General features: G+C 43.0%; 1 protein-coding gene across 1 annotated transcript in view; it reads left to right on the forward strand.

Annotated features, from left to right (window-relative positions):
* The window catches only part of Pitpnc1 (phosphatidylinositol transfer protein cytoplasmic 1), a 253,486-nt gene that overhangs the window by 114,534 nt on the left and 121,189 nt on the right, over positions 1-17,763 (forward strand). The window contains exon 2 of the mRNA XM_076871332.2: positions 11,944-12,092. Within this exon, the coding sequence (XP_076727447.1) occupies positions 11,944-12,092 (149 nt within the window). The remainder of the gene's footprint in view (positions 1-11,943; positions 12,093-17,763) is intronic.

A 17,763-nucleotide genomic window follows, 5' to 3' on the forward strand; every position in this document is an offset into this window, starting at 1 on the left:
ACTGGTGTGGGAAACAGTTCAGTGGTTCCTCAAAAAGCTAAGTATAGTGCCCATAGTGCACACTTATAATCCCAGCCACTCAGGAGGCTGAGGCAGGATGATTGCAAGTTCAAGTCCAGCTTCAGCAACTTAGCAGGACCCTGTGTTAAATAAAATATTTAAAGGACTGGGGATCTAACTTTGTGGTAGAGTATTTGCCTAGCATGTGTGAGACCCTGGGTTCGATCCCTACTACCACAAAAAATAAAATAAAATAAATGTGGGATTACCCTATGATCCAGTCATTACACTTCTAGGTCTATGTTCAAAACAACTGGAAGCAGAAAAACTCAGATTCTTGTATGCAAATAAAATTCATTATTCACATAAGCCAAATGGCAGAAGCAGATAAATGAATAACCACATGTGGTCTGTCCGTACGATGGAATACCATTCAGCCTCAGAAAAGAGTGAAATTCTGACATATGATACAACATGGATAAACATTATGAAACATTATGAAATTTGAAAACATACTACACAGGGAAATAAGTCAGATGCCAGGAAACACATATTGTTTGATTCCACTTTATGAGGTCTCTAAAATAGACAAATTCATAGAAGAAACAAGACTATTAGAGAGTGGGAGAAATAGGGACTTGTTAAATAGGCACAGGGTTTCTGTTCGAGTTGATCTAAGAGTTATGGATTTCAGCAGTAAAATGGTTTTATAATCTTTGAATGTACCTAATGCCACTAAAATGTATATGCAAAAATGGTTAAAATGAGTAGGTATGGTGGCACATGCCTGTAATCCCAGATGCTCAGGAGGCTGAGGCAGGAGGATCACACATTTGAGGCCAGCCTCAGCAACTTAGCAAGACCCTAAGCAACTTACTGAGACCCTGTTTCAAAATTAAAAATAAAAAGGACTGGATATGGCTCAGTGGTTAAGTGCCCCTGGGTTCACTATCCCCTAAAAAAAAGTAAAATGCATGTGTTATATATATATATAGGCAAGGAAATAAAGACAAGACTCCTATTTTAAAAAAACAAAAACAAAAACAATACTTTTTGTTGGTCATTTCATCTGCTTTCTTTTTTCTCCCAACTCTTTGAAACCATGGTAAATATATTTCCCCGTGGTGTTGCCTAGGGGACCTGTTCGCACCCTCCCTCAGGAGGATGTACAGAGACAGAGTGACTGCCCCCTATTGATGCAGTGAAGGACCGGCCACCACTGGACCTTAAAAGTACTCATTGATAGAATCTCTCCAGGTCATTAGAATGAGTCCAAAGTGCAATAGAAGCTCAAGAAGATAGATTTTTTAATGTAGCAGTTCCTGGAAATGTACCCATCTACTCTGTTTTGCCTGTCTTCATTATCTGTCTCTGGAGAGCAGGACTTGTCAATCGTTTGCATTTCATTCCGCTTTTCTATTCGCGCCTCCCTGTCTACAAGCACCAGGTCCGTGGTACCCTCAGCCTATCCCCAAAGTGGGGTGAGGAAAGCTGCTAGAACCTTCCAAGCTTAGATCCATAGATAAGACTTGGTTCTGCTTCTCTCTCAACATTGCTGGATAGTTACCCCTGGAGTCTTGCTGTGCCAGCTAGCACTTAAGCAAGCAAAGAAGTTTGGTGACCTTCGGGTTGAAATTCTCTCCTGAGATCTTGAAGTAGCTTGAATGACTGTGAAAATGTTAAGGACAGCCACTGTTCACTTGTATGCAAAGCAGCAAGTGCTCTGCTTTGCATTCTGCTCTCGGGAAGGTCTCAAAGACACTGCAACTGACTACTGTCATTCCTTGGTGTCTTTCTCCTCTGAACCTGTACTACAGCTCCCCAGGATGCTCTGGGTTATTTTCATAACTGATTTCATGAAGGGTTGACTTGAAGTCAGCAGCACCCAAACAGGGAGTCCTCTCCTTCTGGAAAGACCCTGGTACCCTGATAGTTGATGAACCTCTGTTCTCAGGACTCCACGATCATGAGGCCAAGGTACTGAGATGATCATTGACAGAGGAGTTGGAATTAGATGGTGCAGGTTCCATGTCCCAGCAAAGTTCTGTCTTGGTTCTTTCCCTTTTGGGCCCGGTTATTGGCTACAGGTTTATGTTCCACAGCAAATGCCAGAGTCTGGATTGCTTGCAGAAGGTCAGGCCTGTCACCAGACCTCTTCATTTACTTGAATTGTGTTCAGTTTCACTTTTCTTGGCAAATCGTTAGAGAGCTCTGATTCCTGCAGCTGGTAGCCTTCTGTCTTCCAGGCGAAACCCTCAAGAAACCTTCTTCTTGGCCAGACACCAGGTCTGTTGTTCACAGCTCTGCTTCCAGTGTCTGTGAGGCCTGGCACACAGGACATGCTTGTTGAAAGAAGGATCCAGAAGGTACAAGTTTTAAGACAGTCTCCGAACCAATTTATGGAGGAACCCCATGTTCTGCCCCTAGAGCCAACTCCCCTAATGACTTTGAGTTCAATTCTACAAGTTCCTGTCTTTGCTCTCCTAATGGTTCTTCAGGCCGCCCACTAATGGCTGATTCGTTTAGCTTCTCATTTATAAATACAAAGCATGACACATACCTACTGCCTATTTTATATTATAAAAACTCTGTAAGTGCTGCATGATACCATTTTGGCTTTTCCATTTGTTAGTCAAATGAATCCTTGGGGCCAGACTACCACCCCCTAATGCAATCAGTGTTGGAAGATGCATCGAAATGTGTGCTTTTACTCATCACATGCTATAAAGCACATTGTAACTCTCCTGTGCTCTAGTGTAGATGATTCTCTGAGGGGACTGAGTGTACTCCAAACAATCTGCAGTCTTGCAGCCATCAAGGGGTAATGGTGTGTTCGCATCTGTATAAGATATATTGGGGCCCTTCCCTTGGAGTGAGTTGCTTGATTTCTATTCAGTTCAGTGCAAAACTTTGATGGGTTAAGCGTCACTGTACAGTGTTGCTTTATATTAGTTTGTCACAAAAGGGGGATTTTAAAAAAATTTAATATCCATAACCCAGCTTCTTCTTAGATCTTTTTATCAGCTTTTTCATTCCTACACCCTGGCATAATGACCTAGGTATTACGTAAACAAGACACCTCAGAGGACTGCTTATAAAAATCCGGGAGAAAAGATAAATATGTGATGATGTGCTGATATCCTGAAATATGAGCTGCTGGTTTGTATATTCTTTGTGGGATCGGATATTGGTTTTTGTGGGTTTATTGACCTGACAGAGTGACATCTGACGAAACACCTAAGAACTTTACACACTTTTTTTTTTCCCTCCAACTTCCCTGTCTGCATGGAGAAATCTGCACATTGAATCACAGAGCTTGGAAGACTGAGGGGTTAGCTGATTATGTCCTCACCCTGGGCAGAGCCCAAATCAGTCCCTGGAGGTAAAAGTAGACACTTTCCCCAAAAGAACTGGAGTTGCTCTTGCTGTAGTCAATCTCAGATTGAACCCAAGAGAAACAACCCAAGGGGAGGTCAAGGTCAATGAGGAACATGTCCTTGTAGACAGGTGTTAAGGTCAGAAGAATCAGAATGTGTTTTTGTTCAGGTAATCATGTTTTTCCTTCTTCTAGGGTCGTTAGCTGCAACACATCATGAGCAGCACAGACCAGAACTCTGTAACCATTAAACACTAACTGCCTAGTCCCCTGCGTTTCTAGTCCTGATATACACCATTCAACTTTCTATCTCCATGAGTTTGACAACTTCAGGCGTCTCATATCTGTGGAAGTTCTCACACTCTTGAGAATGCTTTTGAAAATGTTTGATGTCACTACCATCAAATGAAACTTCTGCAGAAGGAAAAGATAGTCTTGGGCAGATGGTCATAGTTTTCCTTTGATTTCTTTCTTTTTTTGGATGCAGTTTCTCTATGTTGTCCTTGCTGGTCCCAAATTCCTGGGCTCAGGCAAATTTCTTACCGCAGCCTCTCAAGTAATTGGTTCTACAAACATGCGCCACAGTGCTTAGTTAGGTTTTCTTTGGCCTCTGCATTATAAAAGTCTTTGGCAGTTGCCTCCCTGTCTTTCACTTCGTGGAACTGCAGCATAAGAGGGACATGAATGGAACAGATCTGCAAATCCAGGTCAGACATGGAGCAAAATAGAAGGAATGGTAGCTGTGGCAGTTTATATACAGTTTGATAATTTAGGAAGCAGTTGCATTTGTGAATTTTTTCTTACTTTATTCTCACCATGTCCTGTAGGTATTTTATTAGTCCCATTTTTAATGTCAACAAAATGTGGTTTGTCTAAGGTTACAAAGCCAAACCAAGGGCAGGATCAGGACACTGGCTCCACGATTTCGTTTCTAAAACCCCTGTGCTCTCTGCTGCAGCACACTGTGAACAATTATCACCTCTCTGGAGGCCCAAGTAAATAGCAGGGAAGGAAGGGCTTCTCCAGGCACCACCCTAATTACCGTGCTCTGCCTCACCGGCTTGAAAAAGCCTGGAAGCTTGTGGCCTGCTCTTGCCTCCTGACCAGCCAGCCTCCGTAGTCCTTTTTTTTTTTTTTTTTTTAATATTTATTTTTTAGTTGTAGTTGGACACAATACATTTATTTATTTTTATGTGGTGCTGAAAACTGAACCCAGTGCTTCGCACGTGCAAGGGAAGCATTCCACCACTGAGCTACAACACCAGCCCCCAGTAGAAATTTATGAGTTGCCAAAAGAGCTATGAGTTTTCTAATAGCCACACTTTAAAAAACATTTTAAAAAAATACCGGTAAAGTTATTTTTAAGAACATGCTGTAAACATGGTGAAACTAAGAACATGGTGGCCCACTCCTGCAATCAGAGTGACTTTTGAGGATAAGGCCAGTCTGGGCTACTTAGCAAGACCCCCAGCAAACTTAGTGATACCCTGTCTCAAAATAAAAATAGAAAGGGCTGGGGATGTAGCTTGGTGGTAAAGCGCCCCTGGCTTCAATCCCCAGGACCCCCCACAAAAAGAATATATTCTAGTTAGCCTCATATATCTAAAATACTACCATTTTAATAGGTATCAGTAGAAAAATTACTAATGAGTTAATTTTTTTTTCTCCTACTCCTCCTTTGGTAGTTAATCTTTAAAATCTAGGGTGCATTTCACTTCTACAGCAGTCTTGTGTCACATGCTAAATTTTCAATGGAGATACCTGATCTGTGTTTAGATTTTATAAAATTTCCAGTTGAAAGAGTGAAGTCATATACCCAAGATGTTTGAAATATAGTTAAAAGTTTTTAAATAAATGAACCAAGCATCTTTCTTTAAATTAAAATTGAAGAAAATTTGACATGAAGTCCCTCAATTACACAGGTCACATTTCAAGTGGTCACTAGCCACATATAGCAAGAAACTACTATACTCTAGTTAGCTTACTAGGTAGGTCCAGACTGGGCCCTGTACCCATGGATGGGGGTTAGCAAACTTTTTCTGTGAAGGGCCAAATAATAGCTAATAGTTTTATCTTTTAGAGCCATACATCCATCCTCTGTGAAAATTTCTGTACTCTGCTGCTGTAGTGTGAAAGCAGCCACAGAATGAATGAGCATGGATGTGTTCCAATAAAACTTTATTTAAAAAGCAGGCACCAGTGCACATAGTTTGCCAGCCACTAAAGCAGAACATTTGTCTGGTACTTTAGCTATGCTGTGGGATTATCGAAAACAGCTCTAGCCTCTAGCTTTTTGAGATGAGGCTATTAAAACCTGGGTCCTTTGCATCTTCTTCCCTGTGTGTAATTACAATTTTGACACCACCTGGCGTGAAGTTGGCAATGAGCCTGAACCCTGTGTGTTCTACCTTTCAAATGTTCTCTTCAATGCGTGCCTTGCACACCATGAAACAATTGCTTCACTGTGCTCTGAGGTTCATGTATTGAGATGGAGAGGACCGGAAGAAAGGTTTCAACAAATGCACCAGGGGCGATATGGATAATATGAGAACCTTGCAAGAATGCCAAATTATATCACCCTCTGCTTTTTCCTCTAGACACACAGCCAGACAGAGTGGCAAGAATCAGACACATTTCACAGATGGAAAAGTAACGTAATTTCATGTTGAGTCGGAGGCACAGGTGTTTCTCTGCCTGTTAGGTTATGTGGCATCCATTCATATTGATTGTAAAGGCCAAAGTAATTATAAATTCTGATTTTTTACTTGGGGCCTCGTCATCCTAAGTCATATCCTCAGGGAGTAAGTCCTCCTAGACAAAGTCATGTTTATTAGAAAGCAGTGGCTTACACTTGTCACATCCTGATGTTTGGAAATGGAGCTGGGATTAATGGAGGAAGAGAAAGGGGACAGGAGAGGGAGGACACTGGTCAGTTGGGAGGAAGATGACACCCAAGCATGCTAGAACTCCAGAGCCCAGCAGTTGGAGAAGCATTAAGTGAACGTCCTTTGTAGCTTGGAATTCTGTTAAACCTAGGACTTTGGGTCCTGTATTTCTTTAGGTAAGGATGAGGTTGAAGGTATTGATAGTGCTCAATTCATAATCCTTTGCCATACTCAGAATTGGGGCTTGGAGTCACCTTTTTGAAGTCTTAGTTTAAGGCTGAACTGGGAAGTTATTCAATGGTGCTCAGCATTATAGTTTGTAAAAGCATTACCTGATGAACCAGCTCTGCTTCTCCAGACACATTCTGTAGTTCTCTCTGGTACAAATTCTGCAGCACTTTGAAACACACCACTCCATGCACGAGTGAGAAAAATCTGAATCCCCATGATGTTATTTGACTATGGAGATAATTATTTGGGGTAGCTATTCTGATAGCTCACACAGAGGCTCAGCTTGCAGTGTGGTGCTGTCTCTAATCATGATTGCCTATAATGATGATTACCCAAACTCTGGAATTATAACAATAGATTTTACAAAGTGAGAGCCTAATTGCTCCTGCATTCCATATTGTGATCACAGATTAAGCAACTTTGATCTTTCAGTCAGACTTTTGTTACTCAACTTCTGAAATAACAAAGTTCAGAGGCATGACTTTCTGACAACCCCCATCCTTTTAAATCATAGTGTTTTAAATCAGACTTGTTAAATCAATTCACCTGTGAAAGATATAAGGCCCAAAGACAGGTGGAGTAGAAAGAGTATTATTGACCTGTGGTGCACAGATCCCAGCTCTGTTGTGTAGAAACTACGGAAAGCCTTTGACTTCTCTAAGACTTAGTTTCCTCAATTGTAGAGATCTACCTGGCTGAATCATTGTATTAGAAATGAATACAAAACACTTAATCAGTACCTCTTGCTAATGGGCAGTCACTAAAGTTATGCAATGCTGTCATCATCATCATCATCATCATCATCAATTCTGTTACCAAGTCTGAGGTCTTCAGAACCCTCTGCGTCTTTGGATTTTGAGGCCTTCCTTCAACATACAAGTTTGTTTGCAGTAGTGATCAGAGATGTGATATTTTTACTCAGTTAAGGATGGAACCTTGTAAGACATTAGTACAAAAAAGGCAAAAAGAAATAGGCCTCCTAGCTGGGCACTGTGGTACATGCCTGTAATCCCAGCGACTCAGAGGCTGAGGCTGGAGATGGCAAGTTTGAGGCTAGCCTCAACAATTTAGCGAGGTCCTAAGCTGTTATATCAGATATAGACCTCCAGGAGCCGAATCCCATGCAATCACACAAGAGTCTTTATTGCAAGCTGGAGCCTGGACTCACAACCATTTCTGACACAGCAGTCCCAGGGAGTGAGTCCTTTGTTCAGTGAGATTTTATAGGTTTTGGGGGGATACTCTATGCATCACAACATCACACAGCAAATCATTCCATACTGCGGGAAAGTCAAACAACAACTCTTAACATTGATGAGCACATTCACTGGTGGGAACAAGTTGGGTAGGGGTGATTGGTTAGTACAAGAGGGGGATTCCTTTGAACTGATTGGTTTAGGCCACGAGGGGTGTGCGTGCTAAACTACATGGTTTCCCAACATGTTATCAACCACCATAAACTCCTGGGAGGGTCATCTGGCATTCCAGGTATTTTCCCTGTCTCATACTGATTGGAGGTTGCTAGGGGGGTTGCTATGGGTCCTCACCTAGCCTAACTGAGTCGGGGACACCTGGCGCCTCAGACTTCTGTTATTTACAAACAACTCAGCAGGGTGGGTATGTGCCTAGGAGTGCTCTGGGGGGTTTTCCAAGGACAAGGGTCATGCCCCCTTCCTTGGATAGGCTTTGCTCTGAGGTAGAGGCTGGTTTCTCAAAAATGGAGTCACATTAGTTTCTCAAAGCAACTTGGTGAGACCCTGTTTCAAAATAAAAAGAATAAAAATGGCTGTAGATGTGGCTCAGTGGCAAAGATCCTCTGGGTTCATTTCCCAGTACCAATGGTGGCAGGGGGGTGGGTATGTGTGGGTAAAGAATAGGCCATCCTAAAGAAGGGACACTCCAGCCTGGCACACCTTAGTCCTGAGCAAGCACTGACGAATTCCCCCACCGGGCTCTGCCTCGGGATTCAGCACTGAATTCCCCCTTATTCAAACACTCACTCAATGCTGAATGTAGTTCTAGAATGCTCTGGGATTTGGCATTTTTAGGAGGATCCTCAGTGATGTAGAAAACAAGTGGTTTCAGGGCCAAACTGTTTTGCTGCTTATGTCTGCGAATCAATTTGTGCTTTAAAAACAAAACAACATCATAAACTGCCTCTGGATGGCCCAGCTCCAATGACCACAAACAAAGAGCAGAGCCAGCCTGATTTTCTTGGGAGGGACAGAGAGGACAGTCACAGAGCCTTGCCTATCTGGGTGTCTGGGCTTGAGTATCCAGCCAACCCCCGCACCTACAGGTCACCCCCAGACCGATGCTGTCACAGTGAGCTAAGGCTGGCGTCGGCCCTGCGCTGGAGACGCTAGAATGATCCGTGAGGCTGGGCCCTCCACTGGCCACCCGTGAATCAGCCTACACTGCCTCCCTGATCTGTTCTCATCCCTGCAGAGCAGGAAGCACTTGAACTGAGCCCAGCCAGGGCTGACTCGCTTCTGGCTAATGGCTTTTCTGTGTCCTGTGTTGACCTTGGTACTATACATTTTTTAATATGTGAGTGAGTTGGAGCTTTTGCAGATGGTCTGATGTTGGCCCAGCTCCTCTGTAAACCCCACACACTTGAAGATATGGACTTTTGGTTAAGGATGTCTGTTCCTGAATCTAGTCTACCCTTAGATGAAAAATCGAGATGAAAGTCGCGTAACAGCAGCATCCAGAACTTTCATAATGTTGTGCTTCCTCCATTGCCATCCAAAACACTTTTATCCCCCCGCCCAAAGAACCCTTCTACCCATTGTACTAATTTTCTAAGGCTGCATGACTAATACCACGTGTTCAGTGGCTTACAACTGTCCTAGAGGACAGAAGTCTGAAGTCAAGGTGTTGTCAGCAGGGCCTCTGCTTCCTGGAGGCTGTGAGGGAGAGTCTGTTCTTTGTACATGGCCATCATTTCTTCACCTTTCTCTGGCCTCTCTGACTCTGTCCAAATTCCTCTTTTCATAAGAAGGACACCAGTCACATTGGATTAGGGCCCGTCCTAATAACATTTTAGCTGGATTACCTCTGTAAAGACCCTATCTCCAAATAAGGTCACATTCTGAGGTTCAGACTTAACCATGTGAACTTTGGGGGACATACTTCAACCCACAATGCCCGTAAGCAGGTTCAGCATCAGTATGTCATTCTTTTTTATGGCTGAATAATTTTCCATCAAACAAACATACATTTTTTCAACATCAAGTCCAAAGTACCTGACAGTGAAGGCCATGCCCCTGAGCAGCTAAGCACCGTATTCAGGCTCCTGTTCCTGTCAGTGTAAGGTGGGGCATCGATCTCAAGGTATAGCAGATCTCCAATCTGCGAGCTTGTTCTTACTGCCCACTTTGAAAGAGCATTATAGTCTTTTTTTTTTTTTTTTTTTTCTTTTCCTTTTTGGGGCCTTTATTTTTGTTTATTTATATTGGTGCTGGAATTAAACCCAGTGCCTCACCCATGCAGGCAAGCACTCTACCACTGAGCTACAACTCAGCCCTGAGCATTATAGTCTTTGGAAACAAAAGTAAAAGCAGAACTGGACCTCAGGGAAGCTGGGTCAAGCTTTTGATCCTGATCCTAATTCCTCTTTAAAATGGATTTGATCTTCCAGTTTCCTCTTCCTGCTCTTATCCTCAGCACTCTCTTCTCCCTGCATCTGCACAAATGCACTCACATTGAAAGCATTTTTAAACACAGACCTTTCTGAAGAGGGGTGTGGCCCAGATGGGAAGCATAGTCCTTAGAGAAGACCCAGCCGGCTCCAGCCCACTCCTGTCGTCATGGTTACTGGGCCTGGCCCCTCAGCCTGGAGCTTCTTCACACTCCCCTCCCTGCATCTGCCTCAGCACCAGAGGGTCCTTCCACCGCGGGTGCACTGCTGGCTCATTCATTTCTCTCTCATGCACGTAGGCCCGGGAGATGTCTGGCCAGAGTCCTTTTGAGAACAAACCAGAGTCGTCATTAGCTTGCTGCAGACTCAAGGCCCGCTCCCAAGTCTCAGAGTCTTGGTGGCAATGACTTCTGTCTGTGTTACCTCATGCCTCATCTGCAGGAGGGACTGAGCAGGGTCACATCATTCTGCCTCTGACCCTCAACAGACTAGTTTCTCATGCAAACATCGTTTTCCTGCCTCCTGTCTCCTCACCCCATCAAAATAATTTTGTCATTTTGAAAGTGCACTGGGGAGCGAAATGCCGGCTGGCCCCAGCATTTTCAGAGAGGCAGGAAGGAGAGCGAAACATCCTGAAGAATAGAAAATGTTCCTATTGTATGTTTCTCCATTTTGTCATTTTTAGAGTAGGACATGTGGCTTCTGAGACTTGGGCTGGGAGGCCAGGCACCTACTGTGGAGTTGAATGAAAAGGAGTTAAAGATACTGAGGTTGGTTCTCATGTGATGTGCCCTTCTAGAGCTTAGGTTCTTAGACTTGGTTCCAGCCATCGTTGGCTTGGATATCTGGAGCTTGAAAAAGCTTCCAGGATCCCAGCAGCTTGGGAGGCTGAGGCAGGAGGATCACAAGTCCAAAGCCAGCCTCAACAAGTTAGCGAGAAACCTGCCTCAAAATGAAAAGGGCTGGAGATGTAACTCAGTGGTCAAGCACCTCTGGGTTAAATTCCCAGTACCCGCCCGTCTCTCCCCTCAAAAAGCTTCCAGGAAGCCAGGCACAGTGGTGCACACTTGTAATTCCAGCAACTCTGGAGGTTGAGGCGGGAGGATCACAAGTTTGAGGCCAGCTTTAGCAATTTAGTGAGGCCCAAAGTAACTTAGTCCCTATCTAAAAATAAAAAAAAAGGGGCTGGGGATGTAGCTTAGTGGTTAAGCTTCCGTGGGTTTAGTTCCTGAACTGGGGGAAAAAAAATAAAAAAGTTTCCAGGTGGTGTCCACATGCCTGTGAGAACTGCTATTCTAGGGCCTCCAGGAGAGGTGAGCACCTCCAGGGGTAGTAGAGGCACATAATCGTCCACGTCCAGCAATCCTGCTGGTTAGGCAGAAAGCAGGGACAGAAGCAACACACCCTAGGCAGCCTTTGGCCAAGCCAAACAGTTGACATGGACCTTAGCTCCATGTAACCCTTAGGCCCAGGATGGAACGCGAGACTCCTGCACTCCCCTCTCCTGCTGCTGTGGAAGGGCTGGTCAGCGCTGAACCTTAAAGACTGCCAGCCACCCCAGGGAGCCCTTGCCAAGGTGATGCGGAACACTTGCAGGAACATGCCGTTTCTGCATTCTGCTCACAACTAGTTCTCTTCCTAGTTCTTTTCTCCCAGAGAAAAGTCACATTAGGCACGAGTGCCTGCTTTCTTTTCTCGGCAGAAGGTGCTGATGTCATTAGTTGCTCCGGCGCCACGGTGGGAGGGGGATTTGTCCGAGGCAGGCTGGGGGGCTGACCTCTTTGTCTCTGTCTCTGTGTGCTTTGTAGTACAAAATTGGACAGCTGTACATGATCAGCAAGCACAGCCACGAACAGAGTGACCGAGGAGAAGGGGTAGAGGTCGTCCAGAATGAGCCCTTCGAGGACCCTCACCATGGCAATGGGCAGTTCACGGAGAAACGGGTGTATCTCAACAGGTAAGTCAAGGCAGTGGGCGATACACACAGGAGTCCCTCGCACCTGAGCCCGTGGTGCCATTAAGATAAAGGCTGTGAGTGTCCAGGAGAGAAAAGGTCACGTGGAGAGCCATTCACCCACCCTCTAAAGCCAGCAATCTCATTGCTTCCAAAAACAGACCCCACCCTCCGTGCATTCTGTGAAGTGGACTCCAGCTGCATTTTCAATGGAACTTACCTCTTCCCTTTCCCGCCCTTGGATGACACAAGATGAAATCTGACCTTAAGAATCAAATGACTTGTCTTGTCCCTTGTTTGGCGTCAACTATAGAAAAAGATGCCTAGACATTGTAGGGAAAGTCTGAGGGTGGCAGTGGTCTTGATTAGGAGGATTTCTATTTACTGTCAAGCAGCTACTCAGGTGTCCACACAGAGAAATGACAAAATGAATAGGCACCTGTGACCAGAGTAATAGTGAACCCAACTTTTCCCAAGTAGAGGCTGTCACCCTGCATTGGAAAGGAATCAGAAACCATCACTTTCTAATGCAAAAATACCATTTGTTTTGTGAAATGTATTCTTAATCTTTTGCTGTTTTCTTATCGCTGGTGGCACAGTTGATTATTAGGGCTCATCTGATCTTATCCACACCCAGTACACCTAGCCAGGCCTCCTTCTTCCCTTCACTTCTTTCCTAGGTCACATGAAATACATCGTACTAAAGTTAGCTTTCAACCCCAGCAAACCAGTGTGGTATTAGCTTTTCCACAGCTGACTTTATACCCAGCTGTGGCCTCTCTGGTTGGCCTATTTGTGATTATTCAGAGCCTTTCCAACTTACTCGCTGGCCAGCACCCCCAGTTCATTCACTGACCCTGTGAGTATTCATCCATTCTCCATGACTTGTATGTGCACAAACGATTCTCAGAGGAGCCATATTTGGATTTCACCATTCCAACATGGGCTTCACTCTCTGGCAGGGTGAAATAGGCCATTCTGTTAGCAGAGCAGGTGGAAGTTCCAGGTCAGTATCTTGGTGGCAATGGCCTGGGGCTGATAAAACCAAAGCCTTTTTATCTGCCCAGAGATGCAGTAGCAGGGAATTCCTGAGTCATAATGAAATGCAAATGAGATCGATCCCATTCATTTATTAGAAGCTGTGAATTCCCAGGATTTGGAACCAGTTCTACCAGCTGTTGATTTACAAGGAATCTCTGAGCTCTGGGTCTGGCCTGAGGATGGCTTCCTTACAGAGACAGATTTCTCTGTATGAGGTTTGGCATTCTTCGTGTGGAGGGTGTGAGGCAAATATTGAACAGTTTTCCCCTTTGGGATCACCTCTGTAGAGCAAGAAGGAGTGGAGGAAATGCAGAAAAATAGAAACTATGGAAAATTCCATTTCTTGGCAGGCGATTACATTCTCTTAAGTTATTGCCTGGGGAATGTTCTCTATGTACCAAAATCAAGAAAAATTTTAGAAACTTTGTAACTTTTGCTGAAACAGAATAAGAAGTATCCAGCTGTCTCTGTCATATCTGTTTTCTCTATCAAAATATATGATATTTATTTTAAAGGAGAGTCATAAACATCAGTAAAAAGGAAATTTGTTATAAATAGAATATGTGGACTTCCAGTAATAGTAACTAAAAAGATTAATGTAGACCCTCCCCCACTTCCTATGACAAACACAGGATGAAATATAACAATATAAAGCTGAACTCAAAACAAAGAAGGGGAAATCCTCAGGTAATAGAGAACGGGGGAGACTTGAACCACAGTGGTAAGCATACCGGTGAGTGAGGAAAAAGCCACGGGACATCAGAATCCAGCGTAGGCCCTGACAACTTGGGGTCAGGGGTGTCATCCCATAAGGGGGCAGGAAATGTGGCCTCAGGCCCACACAAATGGGAAGTTAGAATTGAGAATCGGGCATTAAAATCAGTCAAGGACTGAGAGGGGTTACTACCCAGAGATCCACATTGAAAGAACTACTGAAGGATGCACTTAAGTAAGAGGAAACTGAGTTCAGGAAGAAAAGAGTTATCTAGAAGTAATAAATAAATTGGTAAACATTTGAGCAAATATGAATGAGCAGAGAATATTTTAAAAATACTAACAATGACTAATTTGGGGGTATATTTATAGAATCTAAGTAATAGACAATAGAAGATAAAGGTAATTATGGTAACAAAAACACTCTAAGGTGCTAATATTGTTTAGGAATGGCAGAGAAATGTTTGTTGATTTAGTCTTTTTAAGGCAGGTAAGTACTTTCAGAATGTAAAGTGAGGGACTAGTAAAACAATAAATAACTTCTGAAAGAAAACATAATCAATCCCTAGAAGGCAGGGGAATTAAAAAGGGAAGCCAGCTGTGGATGTTGCCCAGTGTTAGAGCATTAGCCTTGCAGGCATGTGCCCCTGGATTCAATCTCCAGCATCATAAAATAGATAGAAAGAAAAAAAAAGGTATGCCAAACAGAAAACATATATTTTTGATGTCAAACTAAATAAAAATCTCAGATACTCACTTATTCCATTACCCTTGGAGGTAAGATCATGTGACCTAGTTCTGGCCAATTAAACATAAGGTCTTTCCCCAACTCCCAAGAGAAGGATGTTCAAGGGATTCTCTTTCCTCTTCAAGAGGCCTTTGATCTTTTAAGAAAGGGAGGAGGACCCTCTCAATTCTTGCAGTGCTGTTTCCCAGTTGATGCCAAGGCCAAAAATAAAATTCTTTTAACATAGAGGATCAGTTGCTTATATGATTTCATGCCAGTGTTTTCTTTATTATTTTATAATAAAACAGCCTTCAGGAAAGAAAATGAAGAAAAAAGAGGTGACTCAGGAGGGTGACTTCTGGGAAAATAATTGGTAGAACCTACCACATGAACCTTGATAACAAAACTGAAAAATAATAGGACAGAAAGAAGATTTATAGATGAATCTCAACTAAAAACAGGGAATTCCTGTGTAAAACATTAGCAAATCAGAATAATAACAACAAACCATGACTTGCTCAGATTTATCCCTGAAATTAATTTAACATTTAGCCAGGTATGGTAGAGCATGCATGTGATCCCTATAAAACCTGCAGGATTTATTGTACACTGTAAGTTTTAATAAAACTTTAATGAATTATGAATATGGTGTTGTCTTGCCAACATGATTTGGGAGTCTAAGGTAGAAGGATCACAAGTTCCAGGCCAGCCTCAATAATTTAGTGAGGCCCTAAGCAACTAGCAAGACCCTGTCTCAAAATAAAGAATAAAAAAGGGCTGGAATTGGCTCAGTGGCCCTGAGTTCAATCCCAGGTACCAAAAATGAAAATAAATTAGTAAATTAACATTTAATAAATCTTTCTGTGTACTTGTCCACAGTATTCAGGAACAAAATAAGGATCCTTGTTATCACCTTTTCTGTCTCACATGTGAAAGTCCTGGTCAATGCAATAAAACAAGGAAGGAAAGCTGGGGATACAGCGCAGTGGTAGAGTGTTGGCTCAGCATGTACAATACCCTGGGTTTGATTCCCTAGCCCCCTCGCACAAAGCAATAAAAACTTATTAAAGGAAAGGAAGAAACAGAGTTTCATTTGCAGATATGATTGAGTAACGGAAATTTCAGACATCCCAGATAGGTTAGCATCATATAGGAATGCAAGATTGCTGAGTATAAATTAATATACAAAAATCAATCAAGACCAGAAGATAGGAATGCCGGAAGAGAGATGTAGGCTCCATTTGTAGAAGACATTTTCAAACACACAAGTCATCTGAGAATGTGGTTGGTGCCTTATAGTCAATTATGCTGTTGTGGGGTTACTCCGGCATAACTGGGACACTCATAGGGTGCCTTCGCAGATTCAAACACCAGGCAGGTAGTTAAACACAGTAGATGGCTGGTTCAGTGGACAATCTGGAAGACCCTTCAGAACTCTCTACATTCAGAGTATTCAATAGACATTATCCTGACTCTCGCTCAGCATACACAAGTAACCAAAGAGGCAGAAGAAAAAAGAAGTATTTTTAGTTTCTTTTATACGTCTAAACTGGGTCCATCACTTTATAATCAAAAAGGCTTTTGACTTTTTTTCAAAGAGAATAGGCATACATTTTAGGACCAGGGAGGCTATGATTTAGCAATAGAGAAAGAATAATGGCAGGACTATGAATTAATAAGATGAATTCCTGTAATCATAAAACCAAAGCTATTACTTGGAAGTCACAACTTAGTCAAACGAACTCCTGTCCTGCACGCAGAGTTGTTTGACTACCATATTGGCAAGACAACACCATACTCATAATTCATTGAAGTTTTATTAAAACTTACAATGTACAATAAATCGTTCAGGTTTTATAGGGAAGCCCTTAATTAAGTAAGAACAACCCTATTTCCTGATTGAGGTAGGGTCCAAGGATACCTGGTTCCTACATTCATGAGTCTACCTGTCCATATTGTGAGTGTTCATAGGAGAGCAGGTGCTAAGAATGGACTGGCAGTAGCTGAGATGTTCCCAGTACCCCACTTAATAACTCACATGATTAAATATAGTCTCCTATGGACCTGAATTCATGAGCTGGCTAAGTGAATGGATCTATATGTGAAGTCAAATCGCATTTACAAACTGCTCTGTTACCCAAGGTTACTATTAGAGGCACTGGAAATACTCAAAGACTGTGTAATCATGACCTACTCCCCAGTTAATGTGGAAAGAAGAAAACTGCACAAAGGGGAGTTAGATTCAACAATAATTATTATCAAGCAAAGCCCAAACATCTGTGTTCTCTCTGGCTGGAGCATAAGTTACTTAAGCTGAAAAAGCAGAAATAGAGACTGTCTTCTAAGCAGAAAGAGTATTTCATGGAATAATATTAGGGACCCACATAATTATCTGGAGGCAAAAGAATGGGGAGGAATCCGATGGCTCCAGAGGACCAAGAGCGCAGTGATGACCGCCATCTCCAAATACAACCAGACTGCTTCCTTCTGCCACCTCTGCTGCCTCCAGCCATCACCCCCACGGTTCTGTGGATGCACCCCAATTGCCACTTTGTTCTTTCTATCCCTTGTTTCAAAATTTCAAATGTAAGCATCCTGTGGGTTTACAGACCCAGCCCTGACGACCAATAGCAGGGAAAAGAACTTCCAGACTGTTTTCCAGAGGCACTAGACCTTTTATTTATTTATTTTATTATTATTTTTTAAATTGTAGTTGGACACAATACCTTTATTTCACTTATTTATTTTTATGTGGTGCTGAGGATCGAATCCAGGGTCCCGCACGTGCGAGGCGAGTGCCCTACCGCTGAGCCACAACACCAGCCCTGGCCCTTTTCTATTTCTACTAGCAACACATGGAGGTTTCACTTTTCCCGCACAGTAGGTGAAACTGGCTATCGTGTGTCTCTTTGATCATAGCCATCCGGCTGGGTGTGAAGCGGATTCTGGTGGTTGTTTGTTTGTTTGTTTTTAATCTTTATCGATGTTGATGTCATTTATTTTATTCATTTATTTGTATGTGGTGCTGAGAATCGATCCCAGTGCCTCACACAGGCTAGGCAGGTGCTCTACCACGGGGCCATGACACCAGCCCAGTGTTTTAATTTGTATTTCTCTAATGACGAATAATGCTGAGCATCTCTTGTATATATATTGGCCATTTGCATATCTTCATTTGAGCTGCCTATTCAA

Source organism: Callospermophilus lateralis, chromosome 11 (assembly GCF_048772815.1).
Source record: "Callospermophilus lateralis isolate mCalLat2 chromosome 11, mCalLat2.hap1, whole genome shotgun sequence".
In the NCBI taxonomy this organism is placed as follows: Eukaryota; Metazoa; Chordata; class Mammalia; order Rodentia; family Sciuridae; genus Callospermophilus; species Callospermophilus lateralis.